The 19,852-nt window shown below is 40.6% G+C and overlaps 1 protein-coding gene across 1 annotated transcript in view; it reads right to left on the bottom strand.

Moving 5' to 3' along the window:
• The window catches only part of TWISTNB (TWIST neighbor), a 28,162-nt gene extending 8,608 nt beyond the window's left edge, over positions 1–19,554 (bottom strand). Inside the window, exon 1 of the mRNA XM_032401972.1 lies at positions 19,282–19,554. Coding sequence (XP_032257863.1) covers positions 19,282–19,535 — 254 coding nt within the window. The 5' untranslated portion in view covers positions 19,536–19,554. The remainder of the gene's footprint in view (positions 1–19,281) is intronic.
• Between the last annotated feature and the right edge of the window lie 298 nt (positions 19,555–19,852).

Below are 19,852 nucleotides of genomic sequence, written 5' to 3'. Positions count from 1 at the left end.
GCTACCACAGCTCTGGCAAAAGACTGCTCTGGCTCAATTCAAGCCCAAGGTGGTCCCAGACTAGCCCACTAACAACACATGGACCAAACCCTGCCCACACAGGCAAAGAGAGCCATTGCAGACGACTGGACTGAAGGAAAACATGTCTCAGCCACAAAAGCAGGGCACACACAACACACATAATAGACACCCGTGAACTGCCAGGTTCTGGTGAATAGGAAACATTGCACTGCAGGGCATTACAAGACCTCTTGTATTTAAGGGCATTACTTTCAAGAGCAGATGACTTTCCTAACAGACACAGAATTAAACAAAATGAGAAGGAATATGTCCCAAATGAAAGAACAGTACAAATTCACAAGAAGAGAGCTAAACGAAATGGGATAATATACTTGATAGAGAAAATAATGATCATAAAGATGATCACTGGATTTGAGAGAAGAGTGGAAGACATCAGTGAGACCCTCAACAAAGAAACAGAAAACATAAAAAAGAAACAATTAGATATGAAGAACTCAGTAAGTGAAATTAAAAATACCCTAGAGGGAATAAATCATAGCTGGAGGATGCAGAAGAATGGATCATCGACCTTGAGGACAGCATAATGGAAAGCAATCAAGATGAAGAGAAGAGAGAAACAAATAATAAAAAATGAAAATGGATTAAAGGAACTGAGGACACTATCAAGTATAATAACATTTACATTATGAGGATCCCAGAAGGAAAAGAGACAAAAGGGAGCAGAAAATTTATTTGAAGAAATAAGAGCTGAAAACTTACTGAGTCTGGGGAAGGAAACAGACATCTAGATCCGGGAGGCACAGAGGGCCCCAGACAAAAGCAACCTAAAATGTCCACACCAAGACACACAGTAATTAAAGTGGCAAAAAATAATGATAAAAAGAGGATTTTAAAAGCATCAAGAGAAAAGAAAACAGTTACATAAAGGAAACTCCATAAGGCTATCAGTGCAGTTTTCAGCAGAAACATTGCAGGTCAGAAGAGAGTGGCTTGATACATTCAAGGAAAAAGAAAAAAAAAAAAAAAAAAAAACAGCCACGAGGATACTCTATTCACAATAGGAGAGATAAAGGATATCTCAGACAAACAAAAGTTAAAGGAACTCATCACTAGTAAACAAAATAACAAACATAAGAAAGTAATCAATAATAATACAATAATAGTAGAGGACTTTAATGCCCCACTTCCATCAATAGATAGATCATCCAAACAGAAAATCAACAAACAGTGACTCTGAATGACACACTGGAACAGATGGATCTAACAGATAAATGCAGAACATACCATCCTAAAACAGGAAATATACATTCTTTTCAAATGCACACAGAATATTCTCCAAAATAGGTAAGTTAGCTCACAAGTCTCAACAAATTCAAAAAGACTGAAGTCATACTATGCATCTTTTCCAACCTTAATGCTATCAAAGTAGAAATCAACCAGAAGAAAAAAATCTAAAAGAACACAACTAAGTGGAGATTAAGTAACATGCTACTAAACCGTGAATGTGTCAGCCAAAAAAATCGAAGAGGAAATAAAAAATTACACAAAGACAAACGAAAATGGGGGCGCCTGGGTGGCTCAGTTGTTAGGCGTCTGCCTTCGGCTCGGGTCGTGATCCCGGGGTCCTGGGATTGAGCCCCGCATCAGGCTCCCTGCTCCGTGGGAGGCCTGCTTCTCTCTCTCCCACTCCCCCTGCTTGTGTTCTCTCTCTCGCTGTCTCTGTCAAATAAATAAATAAAATCTTTAAAAAAAAAAAAGACAAACGAAAATGAAAACACAATGGTCCAAAATGTTTTGGGGATGCAGTAAAAGCTGTTCTAAGAGGGAACATTATAGCACTACAGGCCTACCTCAAGAAACAAGAAAAATCTCAAACTAACCTTACACCCAAAGGAGCTAGAAAAAGAGCAAACAAAACCCAAAACCAATAGCAGGAAGGAAGGAATAAAGATTAGAGCAGAAATAAAATAAAAACTAAAAATAGAACAGATCAATGAAACCAGGACCAGGTTCACTGAAAAGATTAACAAAATTGATAAACCTTTAGCCATACTCTTCGAAAGAGAGAGAAAATTCCAACAAAATCAGAATTGAAAGAGGAGAAATAACCAACATCAGAGAAATACAAAGCATTTTAAGACATTATTAAAAAATTAAAAATATATAAAATAAAAATATATAAAATAAAAATAAAAATATAATTAAAAATTATATACTAACAAATTGGACAATGTAGAAGAACTGGATAACTGCATAGAAACTTACAACCACCCAAAACTAAACAAAGAAGAAACAGAAAATTTGAACAGACTGATTACCAGCAATGAAATTGAATGAATAACCCAAAAACTCCCAACAAACAACAGTCCAGGACCAAATGACTTCACAGGTAAATTCTACCACACATTTCAATACTTAATACTTATTATTCTCAAACTATTCTAAAAAACAGAAGAGTAAAGAAAGCTTCCAAATTCATTTGGAGGCCAGCATTATACTGATACCAAAAAAGACACCACAAAAAAGAACCACAGGCCAGTATTTCTGATGAACATAGATGCAAAATTCCTCAACAAAATGTTAGCTAACTGAATCCATCAATACGTTAAAGAAATTATTCACCATGATCAAGTGTGATTTATTCCTGTGAAGCAAGAGAGATTCAATATTTGCAAATCAATCAATGTGATATACTGCATCACAAAGGGAAAGAATAAAAACTGTATCATTTCAGGGCGCCTAGGTGGCTCAGTTGGTTAGGCATATCTGCCTTTGGCTCAGGTCACGATCTCAGGGTCCTGGGATCGAGTCCCGAGTCAGGCTCCCTGCACAGTGCAGAGGAGCTTCTTCCTCTCCTTGTGCCCCTCCCCCCTGCTCATGTGCATGGTTTCTCTCAATGGATAAATAAAATCTTAAAACAAAACGAAAAAACCCTGTTATTTCAAATGATGTATAAAAGGCATTTAACAAAGTGTTACAGCCATTTAGGACAAAAAGCCTCAACAAACTAGGTTAGAGGGAACATACCTCAACATAATAAAGACCATGTATGAAAAACCCACAGCTAATATCATACTCAATAGTGAAAAACTGAAAGCTTTTCCCCAAAGAACAGGAAAAAGACAAAGATGTCCACTCTCACCACTTTTATTCAACAGAGTACTGCCAACCACAGAAATCACACAATGAAAAGGAAAAAAAGGCATCCAAATTGGTAAGGAAGAAATAAAAATTTCACTCACTGTATGTGACATGATACTATACATAGAAAACCTGAAAGACTCAGGGAGCCTGGGTAGCTGTTGGTTAAGCGTCTGCCTTTGGTTCAGGTCATGATCCCAGAGACCTGGGAACGAGCCCCACGTCAGGCTCCCTGCTCAGCAGGGAGTCTGCTTCTTCCCCTCCTGCCTCTGCCTCCCCACCTCGACTCATGCTCTTGCTCGCACGCACTCTCTCTCTCAAATAAAATCTTTAAAAAAAAAAAAAGAAAGCCTGAAAGACTCCACCAAAAAACTACTAGAACTGATAAATGAATTAAGTAAAGCCACAGAATACAAAATGAACATACAGAAATCTGCTGCATTTTTATACACTAATAATGTAGCAGAAACAAATTAAGAAAACAATCCCACTTACAACTGCACCAAAAATAGTAAAATGCTTAAGAATAAACTTAACCGGGAAGCTGGGCAAGATGGCAGAGGAGTAGGAGACCTGGATTTCGTCTGGTCCCAGGAATTCAGCTGGATAGGGATCAAACCATTCTGAACACCTACCAACTCAACAGGAGATCGAAGAAAAGAATAGCAACAACTCTCTGAACAGAAAAGCGACCACTTTCTGGAAGGTAGGACGTGCAGAGAAGTGAATCCGAGGCGATATTTGGGAGGATAGATGGCGGGGGGAGGGCGCCTCCATCAGCTGCATCCAGCAAGTGATAGAGCCGCGGAGCACAAAATCGGAACTTTTAGAAGTCTGCTCCGCTGAGAGACGTCGCTCCAGTGGCTAAGGGGGGGGGGGTGGAACCCTCGTGGGACAGTGTGGTCTCAGGACCCTCGGGGTCACAGAAAGACCAGGGGTGCCTGAGTGCGGCAGAGCACCCAGGTATTGGAGCAGGGAAGCCGGCTGCAGAGACAGAGGCAAGGCGCAGGCTCTCAGCTCGGTGTTGCCATAAACCGTGATCCGCGACACAGTCGGGCCACTGCTCTTCCAGCAGGGACCCAACAAGTGGCAGATCCGGGGAGACTCCCCTTCCTCCCCCAGGAGGAGCGGCGCAGGAGCACACCGCAGGGATCTGCTGGGTTTGGAGACTCCACACGGGGTCGGGTGCCAGAGATAGAAACGCTTGGTCACAGCCTGGGTGAGCACGGAGTGCGGGCCGGGGAGACAGGAGTGATTGACTGCTTTTCTCTGGGGGCTCACCAAGTGGGGCCCTGAGTTCTTGGCTCCTCAGGGGTGTAGACGGGGAGGCCACCATTTTCACTCTCGTCCTCCAAAGCTGTACGGAAAGCTTGCAGGGAACAAAAGCTCCCAAGAGCGAACCCAAGCAGATTACTTAGCCCGAACCAGCAAGGGCGGGGCAATTCGGCCTCCGGCAAAGACATTTGGGAACCATGGCAACAGGCCCATCCCCCAGAAGATCAGCAAGAACTGCCAGCCAAGACCAAGTTTACCCATCAATGAGAATGGGAGAACTCCAGAGCTAGGTGAATACTGCACACAGAATCCATGACTTTTTTACCATGATTCTTTAGTCTTTCAAAGTTAATTTTTTTTAACTGTCTTTTTTTTCTAGTTTCTTTTTCCCTGTTTCAACCAACATCTTATCAATCTCTTTTTTAAAAGACATTTTTATTTTTCATTTTTAGAGTCTTATTCTATCCCTGCATAGTAGTTACCCTTATTTTTGGCAGATATATATAAGTTGTTCTCTCTTTAAAATGTTGAGATACAGTTTCTTCTAACAGATCAAAATATACCCTAAATCTCTAGTGTATGGCTTTGTTCTAGTCTCCTGCCTGATCACATTCTCTCCTTTTTTTTTTTAAATCCTCCTCTTTCTTTTTTCAAACAACTTATCAATTCCTTTTATAAAATTTTTATAATTTTCATCTTTACAGTCATATTCCATCCCTTCATCTTATTAACCCTTATTTTTGTACATATGTAAGTTTTTCTTTCTTTAAAATTTTGGGAGGCACTTTCTTCTAACAGACCAAAATACACCCAAAATCTAGTGTGTGGCACTGATCTATGCACCAGCCTGATCATATTTGATCATATTCTGTTTTTTTGTTTTGTTTTGTTCTGTTTTTGTTTGTTTTTATGTTTTTTCTTTCTTTCCCTTTCTTTTCCCCTGGTTTCAGGTCTTTTCTGATTTGTTTAGAGTATATTTTCTGGGGACATTGTTACCCTGTTAGCATTTTGTTCTCTCATTCATCTTTTCTCCTCTGGACAAAATGACAAGATGGAAAAAATCACCTCAACAAAAAGAACAAGGGGCAGTACCGACTGCCAGGGACCTACTCAATACGGACATTAGTACAATGTCGGAATTAAAGTTCAGAATGATGATTTTAAAGATACTAGCTGGGCTTGAAAAAAAGCATGGAAATTATTAGACAAACCCTTCCTGGAGAAATAAAAGAACTAAAATCTAACCAAGTCGAAATGAAAAAGGCTATTAATGAGGTGCAATCAAAAATGGAGGAACTAGCTGCTAGGATACATGAGGCAGAAAAGAGAAGTAGTGATATAGAAGACCAAATGATGGAAAATAAAGAAGCTCAGAAAAAGAGAGGTAAACAACTACTGGATCACGAGGGCAGAATTCGAGAGATAAACAATGCCATAAGATGAAACAACATTAGAATAATTGGGATCCCAGAAGAAGAAAGAGAGAGGGGCTGCTTAAGGTATATTGGAGCAAATTAGAGCAGAGAACTTCCCTAATTTGGGGAAGGAAACAGGCATCAAAGTCCAGGAGGCACAGAGAACCCCCCTCAAAATCAATAAAAATAGGTCAACACCCCGACATCTAAGAGTAAAACTTACAAGTCTCAGAGACAAATAGAAAATCCTGAAAGCAGCTCGGGACAAGAGGTCTGTAACCTACAATGGTAGAAACATTAGATTGGCAACAGACCTATCCACAGAGACCTGGCAGGCCAGAAAGGACTGGCATGATATATTCAGAGCACTAAACGAGAAAAATATGCAGCCAAGAATACTATATCCAGCTAGGTTGTCATTGAAAATAGAAGGAGAGATAAAAAGCGTCCAGGACAAACAAAAACTAAAGGAATTTGCAAACACAAAACCAGCCCTACAAGAAATACTGAAAGGGGTCCTCTAAGCAAAGAGAGAGCCTAAAAGTAACATAGACCAGAAAGGAACACAGACAATATACAGTAACAGTCACCTTAGAGGCAACACATTGGCACTGAATTCATATCTTTCAATAGTTACCCTGAATGTAAATGGACTAAATGCCCTGATCAAAAGACACAGGGTATCAGATTAGATTAAAAAACAAGACCCATCGATATGCTGTCTGCAAGAGACTCATTTTAGACCCAAAGACACCTCCAGATTGAAAGAGAGGGGGTGGAAAACAATTTACCATGCTAATGGACACCAAAAGAAAGCTGGGGTGGCAATCCTTATATCAGACAAATTAGATTTTAAACCAAAGACTATAATAAGAGATAAGGAAGGACACTATATCATACTTAAAGGATCTATCCAACAAGAAGATCTAATAATTGTAAATATCTATGCCCCTAACATGGGAGCAGCCAATTATACAAGCCAATTAATAACAAAATCAAAGAAACACATCAACAACAATACAATAATAGTAGGGGACTTTAACACCCCCCTCACTGAAATGGACAGATCGTCTAAGCAAAAGATCAACAAGGAAATAAAGACTTTAAATGATACACTGGACCAAATGGACTTCACAGACATATTCAGAACATTCCATCCCAAAGCAACAGACTACACATTCTTCTCTAGTGCCCATGGAACATTCTCCAGAATAGAGCACATCCTAGGTCACAAATCAGGTCTCAACCAGTACCAAAAGATTGGGATCATTCCCTGCATATTTTCAGACCACAATGCTTAGAAACTAGAACTCAATCACAAGAGGAAAGTCGGAAAGAACTCAAATACATGGAGGCTAAAGAGCATCCTACTAAAGAATGAATGGGTCAACCAGGAAATTAAAGAAGAATTAAAAAAATTCATGGAAACCAATGAAAATGAAAACACAACTGTTCAAACTCTTTGGGATACAGCAAAGGCAGTCCTAAGAGGAAAGTATATAGCAATACAAGCCTTTCTCAAGAAACAAGAAAGGTCTCAATACACAACCTAACCCTACACCTAAAGGAGCTGTAGAAAGAACAACAAATAAAGCCTAAACCCAGCAGGAAAAAGAGAAATAATAAAGATCAGAGCAGAAATCAATGAAATAGAAACCAAAAGAACAGCAGAACAGATCAACGAAACTAGGAGCTGGTTCTTTGAAAGAATTAACAAGATTGATAAACCCCTGGCCAGACTTATCAAAAAGAAAAATGACCCAAATCAACAAAATCATGAATGAAAAAGGAGAGATCACAACACCAAAGAAATACAAACAATTATAAGAACATATTATGAGCAACTATATGCCAGCAAATTAGATAATCTGGAAGAAATGGATGCATTCCTAGAGATATATCAACTACTAAAACTGAACCAGGAAGAAATAGAAAACCTGAACAGACTAAGGAAATTGAAGCAGTCATCAAAAATCTCCCAACAAAAGCCCAGGGCCAGATGGCTTCCCAGGGGGATTCTACCAAACATTTCAAGAAGAATTAATACCTATTCTTCTGAAACTGTTCCAAAAAGTAGAAATGGAAGGAAAACTTCCAAACTCGTTTTATGAGGCCACCATTATCTTGAACCCCAAACCAAAGACGCCATCTAAAAGAAGAATTACAGACCAATATCCTTGATGAACATGGATGCAAAAATTCCTACCAAAATACTAGCCAGTAGGATACAACGGTACATTAAAAGGATTATTCACCACGACCAAGGGGATTTATCCCTGGGCTGCAAGGTTGGTTCAACATCTGCAAATCAATCAACGTGATACAATACATTAACAAAAGAAAGAACAAGAACCATATGATCCTCTCAATAGATGCAGAAAAAGCATTTGACAAAGTACAGCATCCTTTCTTGACCAAAACTCTTCAGAGTATAGGGATAGAGAGTACATACCTCAATATCATAAAAGCCATCTATGAAAAACCTACAGCGAATATCATTCTCAATGGGGAAAAACTGAGAGCTTTCCCCCTAAGGTCAGGAACACGGCAGGGATGTCCACTATCACCACTGCTATTCAACATAGTATTAGAAGTCCTAGCCACAGCAATCAGACAACAAAAAGAAATAAAAGGCATCCAAATTGGCAAAGAAGAAGTCAAACTCTCACTCTTTGCAGATGATATGATACTTTATGTGGAAAACCCAAAAAACTCCACCCCAAAACTGCTAGAACTCCTACAGGAATTCAGTAAAGTGGCAGGATATAAAATCAATGCACAGAAATCAGTGGCATTCCTATATACAAGACAGAAGAAAGAGAAATTGAGGAGTTGATCCCATTTACAACTGCACCCAAAACCATAAGATACCTAGGAATAAATCTAACCAAAGAGGCTAAGGATCTGTACTCAGAAAACTATAAAATACTCATGAAAGAAATTGAAGAAGACAAAGAAATGGAAAAACGTTCCATGCTCATGGATTGGAAGACCAAATATTGTAAAAATGTCTATACTACCTAGAGCAATCTACACATTCAATGCAATCCCCATCAAAATACTATCCACTTTTTTCAAAGAAATGGAACAAATAATCCTAAAATTTGTATGGAACCAGAAAAGACCCAGAATAGCCAGAGGAATGTTGAAAAAAAGCAAAGCTGGCGGCATCACAATTCTGGACTTCAAGCTCTATTACAAAGCTGTCATCATCAAGACAGTATGGTACTGGCACAAAAACAGACACATAGATCAATGGAACAGAATAGAGAGCCCAGAAATGGACCCTCAACTTTATGGTCAACTAATCTTCGACAAAGCAGGAAAGAATGTCCAATGGAAAAAAAGACAGTCTCTTCAACAAATGGTGTTGGGAAAATTGGACAGCCACAGGCAGAAGAATGAAACTGGACCATTTCCTTACACCACACACAACAATAGACTCAAAATGGTTGAAAGACCTAAATGTGAGACAGGAGTCCATCAAAATCCTAAAGGAGAACACAGGCAGCAACCTCTTCAACCTCAGCCGCAGCAACTTCTTCCTAGAAACATTGCCAAAGGCAAGGGAAGCAAGGGCAAAAATGAACTATTGGGACTTCATCAAGATAAAAAGTTTTTGCACAGCAAAAGAAATAGTCAACAAAACCAAAAGACAACCGACAAAATGGGAGAAGATATGTGCAAATGACATATCAGATAAAGGGCTAGTATCCAAATTCTATAAAGAACTTCTTAAACTCAACACCCAAAGAACAAATGATCCAAACAAGAAATGCGCAGAAGACATGAACAGACATTTTTCCAAAGAAGACATCCAAATGGCCAACAGACACATGAAAAAATGCTCAACATCGCTAGGCATCAGGGAAATCCAAATCAAAACCTTGAGATACCACCTCACACCAGTCAGAATGGCTAAAATTAACAAGTCAGGAAACGACAGATGTTGGCGGGGATGCGGAGAAAGGGGAACCCTCCTCCACTGTTGGTGGGAATGCAAGCTGGGGCAGCCACTCTGGAAAACAGTATGGAGATTCCTCAAAAAGTTGAAAATAGAGCTACCACATGATCCAGCAATTGCACTACTGGGTATTTTACCCAAAGATACAAATGTAGGGATCCGAAGGGGTACGTGCACCCTGATGTTTATAGCAGCAATGTCCACAATAGCCAAACTGTGGAAAGAGCCAAGATGTCCATCGACAGATGAATGGATAAAGATGTGGTGTGTATACACACACACACACACACACACACACACACACACACACAATGGAATATTATGCAGCCATCAAAAGGAATGAGATCTTGTCATTTGCAACGACGTGGATGGAACTGGAGGGTGTTATGCTGAGCGAAGTAAGTCAAGCAGAGAAAGACATGTATCATATGACCTCACTGATATGAGGAATTCTTACTCTCAGGAAACAAACTGAGGGTTGCTGGAGTGGTGGGGGGTGGGAGGGATGGGGTGGCTGGGTGATAGACATTGGGGAGGGTATGTGCTATGGTGAGCGCTGTGAATTGTGCAAGACTGTTGAATCACAGATCTGTACCTCTGAAACAAATACAACATATGTTAAAAAAAAAAAAGAAAAGAAAAGAACATAGCAGGAGGGGAAGAATGAAGGGGGGGAAATCAGAGGGGGAGACGAACCATGAGAGCCGATGGACTCTGAAAAACAGAGGGTTCTAGAGGGGAGGGGGTTGGGAGGATGGGTTAGCCTGGTGACGGGTTTTAAAGAGGGCACGTTCTGCATGGAGCACTGGGTGTTATACGTAAACAATGAATCATGGAACACTACATCAAAAACTAATGATGTAATATATGGTGATTAACAATAAAAAAATTAAAAAAAAAAAAACTTAACCAAGGAGGTGAAATACTTGTACTCTGAAGACTATAAAACACTAATGAAAAACTGAAGACAGGGTGCCTGGTTGCCACAGTTGGTTAAGCGTCCCCGTCTTGGTTTCAGTTCAGGTTGTGATCTCCGGATCATGAGATCGCGCCCTGCATCGGACTCCACACTCAGCACAGAGTCTGCTTAAGTTTCTTTCCCCCTCTCCCTCTGGCCCCCACCACCGTGTCTCTCTAAAATTTTAAAGAAACTGAAGAGAACACAAACAAATGGAAAGACAGTCCAAGCTCATGAATTGAAAGAACCAATATTATTAAAATGTCCATATTCTCCAAAGTAATCTGTAAATTTAATGCAATCCCTATCTAAATCCCAACAGAATTTTTCACAGAACTAGAACAAATAATCCTAAAATTTCTAAGAAAGCATAAAAGACCCTGAATAGCCAAAATAATCCCGAAGAACAACACAACTGGAAATATCACAATTCCAGATTTCAAGTTACACTACAAAGTTATAATAACAAAAACAGTATGGTAGTGCCACAAAAATAGACATATAAGATCAATGGAACATAACAGCCCATGAAACAAACCCATGATTATATGCTCAATTAATCTTCAACAAAGGAGGCAAGACTATCTAATGGGAAAAAGACAGTCTCTTCAACAAATGGTGTTGGGAAAACTGGACAACTACATGTGAAACAATGAAACTGGACCACCTTCTTACCATATACAAAAATAAACTCAAAATGGATTGAAGACCTAAATGTGAGACTTGAAACCATAAAAATCCTAGAAAAAAGCAAAGGCAGTCATTTCTCTGGCATCAACTCTAGCAACATTTTTCTAGATAGGTCTCCAGAAGGAAGAGAAACAAAAGCAAAATAAACTACTAGGACTACATCAAAATCAAAAGCTTCTGGCAAAGGAAACAATCACCAAAAGTAAAAGACAACCTAACGAATGGGAGAAGATATTTGCAAATGATATATCTGATAAAGAATTCATATCCAAAATATATAAAGAACTTATATAAGTCAATACCAAAAAACCCCAAATAATCCAATTAAGAAATGGGGAAAAAGCATGAACATTTTTCCAAAGAAGACATACCGATGGCCAATATACACATGAAAAGATGCTCATCATCACTCATCATCAGGGAACTGCAAATCAAAACCACAATGGGGTATTCACCTCATACCTGTCACAATGGTCAAAATCAAAAATACGAGAAACAAGTGTTGGCAAACGTGGAGAAAAAGGAACCCTTGTGCACTTTTGTTGGAAATCAAACAGGTGCAGCCACTGTGAAAACCAGTATGGAGGTTCCTCCAAGAATTAAAAATAGAATTACCATATGATCTAGTAATTCCACTCTCAGGTGTTTACCCAAAGAATATAACAACACTAATTCAAAAAGATACATGCATCCTTTGTTTATTACAGCATTATTTACAATAGCCAAATTATGCAAGTAGCCTGAGTGTTCATCAACAGATAAACTGATAAAGAAGCAGTGTCTATATATAATGGAATATTACTCAGCCACAAAAAAGAATGAAATCTTGCTATATGCAACAACATGGATAGATGGAGAGGGTATAATGCTAAGTGAAGAGAGTCACTCAGAGAAGGACAAATACCACATGATTTTAGTCACATGTGGAATTTAGGAAACAAAGATGAACAAAGAAAAAAGAGACAAGCCAAGAAACAGACTCTTAACGAAAGAAAACATACTGATGGTTACCAGAGGGGAGGTGGGTGAGGGGATGGGTGAAACAGGTGAAGGGGATTAAGAGTCCACTTATCATCATGAGCAGTGAGTAAGGTAGAGAATTGTCAAATCATTATATTGTACACCTGAAACTAATACTGCTTACTACTTAGTTTTCATGAGAAAGTAAAGTTTCTAAGCATTAAGAATTCTAAGAACTGTCAGGCACCTGGGTGGCTCAGTAGGTTAAGCGTCTGCCATTGGTTAAGCATCTGCCTTCGGCACAAGTCATGATCCCAGGGTCCTGGGATCGAGTCCTGCATCAGGCTCCTTGTTTAGCAGGGAGCCTGCTTCTCCCTCTCCCTGTGCCGCTCCCCCTGCCTGTGCTCTCTATCAAATAAGTAAATAAAATTTTTAAAAACAAATAAAAAGAAAAAGAAAAAGAATTCTAACAAATGTCATTAAGACTACTGGAGGGGCACCTGGGTGGCTCAGTCAGTTAAGCATCCAACTCTTGGTTTCAGCTCAGGTCATGATCTCAGGGTCATGGGATCAAGCCCCGCACTGGGCTCTGCACTCAGCATGGAGTCTGTTTGGGCCTATCTTTTTCCCTCTCCCTCTCTTCCCTGCACACGCCTGCTCTCTGTCTCTAAAAATAAAATAAATTCTTTAAAAAGACTACTGAAAAAGAAAAAAACTACTGGAAATAATGAGGGAAGCAACTGTGTATGTAAGGAAAATAAGATATGTGTTTTTGGTAAGAAAGTATGAGGAATGGGAATACATTTTTGTTGAGAGGGAAAAAAGTAATGTCCTAAAATGAGACTCATTTAAAGAGGGAAAACAGGAGAAAATCTTAATGTAAAAAATAAATAAAAATTTTTTAAAAGTTGTAAGAAGTCTGTGAAAAAGAAATATTTGCAAAAGAATGTGTGGTCAGGATGAAGATTGGAATTAATAGTTTTAAAAGTACACTGGTCGATGGACTCTGAAAAACAAACTGAGGGTTCTAGAGGGGAGGGGGATGGGAGGATGGGTTAGCCTGGTGATGGGTACTAAAGAGGGCACGTTCTGCATGGAGCACTGGGTGTTACGCACAAACAATGAATCATGGAACACTACATCGAAAACTAATGATGTAATGTATGGTGATTAACATAACAATAAAAAATGTTTAAAAAAAAGTACACTGGTTTAAGACTGGAGTTTGGTTTTTCACTCTGTTGAAATGACAGGGTTTCCCTGGAATACTGGTCTGCTCTTGATAGAAAAATGTAAAAGGTTTTTCCTTTATCTGTCCAGAAAAAACAAAGTTTGCTATTAGGTCTTTAATTACTTAATAAATCTAAATCTCAATATTAAAAAAGCTAAGTTTTGCTAACAACTATGTAACCTTCTGTATTTGCCTTTAGAATCTCTTACTGCCATCTACGTTAAGTAAGTTTTAAGTTTTGTAATGATCTGTGGTCCTTTTTAGGCGTGTGCTTTATTTTTTTTCAGATTTTATTTATTTAAGAGAGAGCGCACACAGGAGAGCACAAGCAGGAAGAGGAGCAGAGGGAGAGAGGGAGAAACAGACTCCCCACTGAGCAGGAAGCCCTATGTGGGGCTGAAGGCAGACGCTTAACTAACTGAGACACGCAGGCGCCCCTAAGCATGTGCTTTATTTATTTTTTTCTTTTCAAAGATTTTATTAATTTATTTGACAGAGACACAGCGAGAGAGGGAACACAAGCAGGGGGAGTGAGAGAGGGAGAAGCAGGCTTCCTGCCAAGCAGGGAGCCCGATGCGGGGCTCCATCCCAGGATTCTGGGATCATGACCTGAGCCGAAGGCAGACGCTTAACGACTGAGCCACCCAGTGCCCCTAAGCATGTGCTTTAAAACCTTCTGATATTTTTGGGGGGTGGGGTGGGAGGGATGGGGTGACTGGGTGATGGACACTGGGGAGGGTATGTGTTCTGGTAAGCGCTGTGAATTGTGCAAGACTGTTGAATCTCAGATCTGTACCTCTGAAACAAATAATGCAATATATGTTAAGAAAGAAAAAAAGAAGAAGAGGAATGTAGCAGGAGGGGAAGAATGAAGGGGGAGAAATCGGAGGGGGAGAAGAACCATGAGAGACGATGGACTCTGAAAAACAAACTGAGGGTTCTAGAGGGGAGGGGGGTGGGAGGATGGGTTAGCCTGGTGATGGGTATTGAGGAGGGCACGTTCTGCATGGAGCACTGGGTGTTATGCACAAACAATGAATCATGGAACACTATATCTAAAACTAATGATGTAATGTATGGGGATTAACATAACAAAAAATTTTTTTAAAAACCTGATATTTTTAACAAATTTCTCAAAATTCAAATTCTAAAAGTCTTTTTAACTAATAAGGCTTATTTATTTGATATGTAAATTACATGGGAAGCATTGTCAGATAAGTGATGATTAATCTTTTTAGGTTATATTGCATGGGTGAATGCTATGAAATTCCTAAAGTTTTAATATATCCTGGTATAACATCATTACTTGTAATTCTGATTACTGAAGTACTGTCTATCACAGAAATATTTCCTTGTCAAATGCACTATAATGAAATTTCGTATGATCTTTAACCAAGGCCTTTTTTGAGTCTTTTGTTATTTACAGTTACTATTCTGATGCTCTTACAAATTTGTTTCATCTTCAAGGAGAACCACAGAGACGACTTTGACAAACACAGGTTTCTGATACACTAAAGATCACAAACTAAGCCAAGTAAGAATTACTGGGAATAATGGGAAAACTGTATTCAAACTGAAAAAAAAATTAGTAACATGAGACTGAATGAATCGAGGAAGATGATCATAGTTTTTATGACCCTTGTTTGAAACATCACTGGTTCTCTAATGTTTGCTCTTTAGGATTTAAGGAAATATTTATCTTTTTCTCCCTACCTGATTTCTCCAGAATTCAGAAACTCTGTGAGTATTCTTACCTTCATGGCAATTATAGTTATTTGCATAAGTTCACGAAGAATCTCTTCTTTTAACAGGTCACCTTTAGAAAAATTGATTCTATTACCAAGGCTTTGACTGGAATGTCCTATTTGAGAAAGACATGCATAGACTCAGATGACCAGACAGTTTTAAGGAACTAAGGTTGATTTTATGAAGCCAGTGAAGCCCCCTGGAATAACTGGCATAGCTGGTACTTTGCTTACAGAGTTCCCAAGAGCCTTACCAGGTAAACAAGGAAGGTCACCTACTGACAGGCTCAGGAACATCAGGATATTTGGGGGACCCCAAGAAGCGAGGAAATAATCAGATCCTTAAAGGTACTGAAAGTGTTGGCAAGTACTTGGCTTGGCTCTTAGCCTTGAATGGCTAATTCCTTATGAAAAGTTCCAGCAAAGCAGATCTGAAAGAACATATGCAGCCAGTCACTATTCTTGTACTTACGTAAATATTTAGGCCAAATTTGTTAAAAATGGGCTTGTTTTACAAACAAATTAGTTTTAATTTGGCTATTGCTGATGGAAATGAGGGTGATTTTTGGAGAGAAAAAATTAGGTCTCAATAATGTATCTTTATGGGGGTTAGATTCTAGTTCTGATTAATTGTCCTCAAATGTTTATTGTTTACCTTTAACACTGGGCTGGATCCTGAATTATTCTGGTTTCCTCAAATATCTGGATTTCTACCTACTTACACACTTACACGCCTGACTTTGAAAGCTCACCTGCAGGACCAACTCCTAAAATGAGACAACTGTTTAACTGAACTGACCTGATTTACCTCGTTAGGAAATGTGGAATAAGATGCTAAGACTATACATTAGAGTTCCAAAAAAATGCCTCTATGAAGGATGGGGGCTCAACTTAATATTAAGGGTTATCTGCAATTGGACACAAGGGAATTTCATTCCTCAAAATCCTCATCAATCCCACCTTTTCAGCAGGAAGTGGCTGGAGTCATTCCTGTCACTCAAGAATGAGGAATGATGAAAAGCCATGGTGGTATGGGGACCAAACCGCTATTGTTTTGTTGCCAAATGAATATCTGCCATGTCTATTGACTCTCAAACATTTGTCTTATTGCCCCAGCCTCACACTGCTGATGTCCCTCCTTCTTGCCTCAGGAAGCGTCTCCCTGTTGGGGGCCACCACTTATGCTGAAATTCACAATTGCTTTGATGTACATGCCGTACACACTGTACGGGCCATAAAGATGTTGGGGGTAAAATGCATGAATGCTGAAATACCGGCCCCATGTTTGGCCCTCCATCTTGTTCATGTCCGAGTGATGACCTCCCTCAGGGCTACGGGTTCCAGGTCCCCTGGAGGTTAATGTGTCCTGACCAGAATATGGGAAGGCTCATTCTGATCTTCCTTGAAGTTATTTAGATAACTAGTAGGGGTAACATACTTTCCTCCCCTCTCTTCCTGAGCACATGTGGCGCCACAAAGTCTGTTAAGTGTTAGACCTCTGACCTCACCACAATGCCCTCTGCACATCCCTTCGCACTCTATAAATGTGACCCAGGTCCAGACACTGTGGAGAATAGCTGTGCGGCTGCCTGGATGATCACCTGCCCAATTCCCCCGTCAGTAAATTACCTAGAATAAAACTCTGTGTGAACTGTATGGAGTCACCTGCTTCATTTTCCAATCTCAAAGTGCCTTCTCAGTTTGGGGGATACTTTATTGTCCCTCTTCCACCTCCCAACACTCCCTTTTTCTCATTTCTTAAAGTGAAGCAAGTCCTCCTGATTCTACAGGATGGCCCCAAAGTCCGTAAACCTACCTATACATGATAAATGGTTGAATGACATTACAAATCTTGATATGTTCAATGAGCGGTCCCTAATTAGAAATGCATAGCTCGATGTGTGCTGCTTTACTTGCACTGAATAAGTCAGTCTTTACCACACTGGGGTATTGGGGTGCTCCAGTGTGGTAATGGGGGTTGGAGGACGGGAGGGTGTAAGTGGGCAATCCTCATCTGTTCATAGTGCAACCTGCTCCACATGACCACACTGTCCCATTCAGTTACAGAAATTATCAGTCAGTTCCTTCTCTCTCTGGTGTAATGGCACTGACTGGAGAGGCTTCCCCCTAGCCTGTCAAGTGGAGGCACTGATTGGTTCCAGAAAGTGGTAAAATACATGACACACTACCTCTTCCCAGACTTTATGACCATTTTTATATCCTTACATCTCTCAAATCCATACTCTCTAGTCATGTTCTCTTGCACAATTGTAACAATCCCTTAATTGGTCTCCATGTCTCCAGTCTCACTCTCCTTAAGCCAGCAGCTAATGCTACCAAGCGTGGCTTCTTAAACTGAATACCCGACTGTCCCAGAGATCTGATATGTACTACTCTCTCCAGGGCGCACCAAATTTCAGAGTTGGAGGGCACCGAGAGGATGAAGTGCTAAGCCTGCTTAAGCAAACAGAAAAAGGAAAACAAAAACAAACCTAGCAGACAGGAAGGAAAGAGAAAACTGTCCATCTGAGTTGTCCCCCCCCCCCCCCGCTGTCTTTGTCCTCCTCTCCAACTGCAGGCAATGTCTTTCCCCTAAACATGCACCTTACTCCAGTTACACAGTACTTACAATTCTCTGACCAAAGCAGTCTATTTTATATATGCCATCCATTTGTGTATGCCACTTTTTTTTGCCTTGAATACTACCATCTCAAAGAACCCTTTTCCTATTAAGTTGTTCCTCAAAGGTCCTAATATCACATTCACTACTCTTCCTCTTAAGGATTTAGATTTCTGTCAAATTTTAACACTTCACTGGATTTATCTGGCTTACATTTCTATCTTTATTAGAGCTTACAGTTTCTTGGAACAGGGATCTTGTTTTTTCTTTGTTGTTGTTTTTTTAATCCTAAATCCCTAGTATACAGAATAGGCACACAAGTGTGCTGGCGCTCGGAGTAAGCTGTACATTCTAGATTTGCTGGATTCTTAACCTGTTCAGGATCCCTCGAGTAAGTGAACACTTTGGATAGTTTGCCCAAGAAAACGGACTGCAAATTTCCCAGAGGGGAGGGGAGGTCATGAAATTCCTGAAGAGCAATAAGGAATCCCTAAGGATTCCACTCATCCTAGTTTTAGAACCCTTGCTTTTGAGGCAAAGTAGTCTACTGCAGTGTTAAAGTACACACGCTCCCTCCCTCCCTCTGACCCTCCACTTTTGTAATTCCAAGTTTTTTCTGAATATATTAATTTAAATGGACCACAAAGTTTTTCACCCTCAAACCCGACAATAGGCCAGTTAGACTAATTAAACTGTTCTTAAAAACAAAACAAAATAAAATTGTACTTTCCTCATCTATGATCAGGTCCAAGACAAAAGAACCCAGCGAAAGTACCAGAGCCAAAATAAACAACAGAAACTGTCTTTCATGGTTTACAAATAAACGACTGTATTGCTTTATGTGCAAAATTTCTCTCTCATTCTGAGAGAGAATCTACTTAAGTACTGCATTCGAAACTTCCAATGTTCACACACAGAACTGGGCCTACCGGGTCTCTAGACCCCTTCTTACCCCTACACGCCAGTTCTAGAACAAGCTGCTCCACCGACACAATTCACATCACCTTTACGTTTCCCTTCTTGCCTATAAAATGGACCTGTACAGATCCCGACTAGGGAGATACGGGCCTCTGGGGCCGGATGAAGACTCCAGAACGCCTCGAGCCTAAGCTACAGGTGGCCGGCGCGTTCTTTCCCATTCACCCCTTTTTCTGTTACGCCATCAGCACGTTCTACCGCCGCCCTCTCCTGTGCCTAAAAGAAGGCAGGCTACGTTATGGCGTTGTCCGCTCGGCGGGGGAAAAGACTAAGAGACTGGTACCTCTCGGAATAGCGTAGGAGCTCCGCATCTAGCTGTTCCCGGATACCGGTGCGTTTCCGGTTAAGGTAGCGCGGCGACAGGGCGATGTGTCTTCGGTGCGGGCCTGCCACCAGGCAAGAGTAGCGGCTATTCACGAGCGCACAAGCGGCAGCGTAAGTCGGCAGCTCCAGGCAGGGCAAGACGCCGGCCTGTCCCACAACCGGCCCCTCAGAGGCCGCCTTTGGCGGCGGAGCCTCTGAACAACCCGCAGCCATGCGGCTTGTCAGGTTTCCCGCGGCGCGCACAGCTGACGCAGGCATAACCGGCTATCTCAGGACGCCGGGTTTCTACGTCATCCACCAGCTGGCACGCCCCTAGGAAATTTCTCTTCTTGAGTTGCATTACGCACTTGTGACCAGCAGAGGGCAGCAACTTCTTCGCACTCGGGACGACTGGCGGGGCGAGGAGCCTGTGCTTACGTATTGAGCATGCTCGAAGGAGGACCAGCTACCCCTTCCTCTCGCCTGGGCGGGCAAGCCTTTACTTTCGCTAAGGTCCTCTTTGGCTTTAGTATGTAGGTTTAATGGAGTTT

The sequence above is a fragment of the Phoca vitulina genome, unplaced genomic scaffold (genome assembly GCF_004348235.1).
Source record: "Phoca vitulina isolate PV1807 unplaced genomic scaffold, GSC_HSeal_1.0 scaffold4, whole genome shotgun sequence".
In the NCBI taxonomy this organism is placed as follows: Eukaryota; Metazoa; Chordata; class Mammalia; order Carnivora; family Phocidae; genus Phoca; species Phoca vitulina.
Note: the sequence above shows the minus strand (reverse complement) of the source record. Positions and strands in the feature narration are given on the sequence as shown.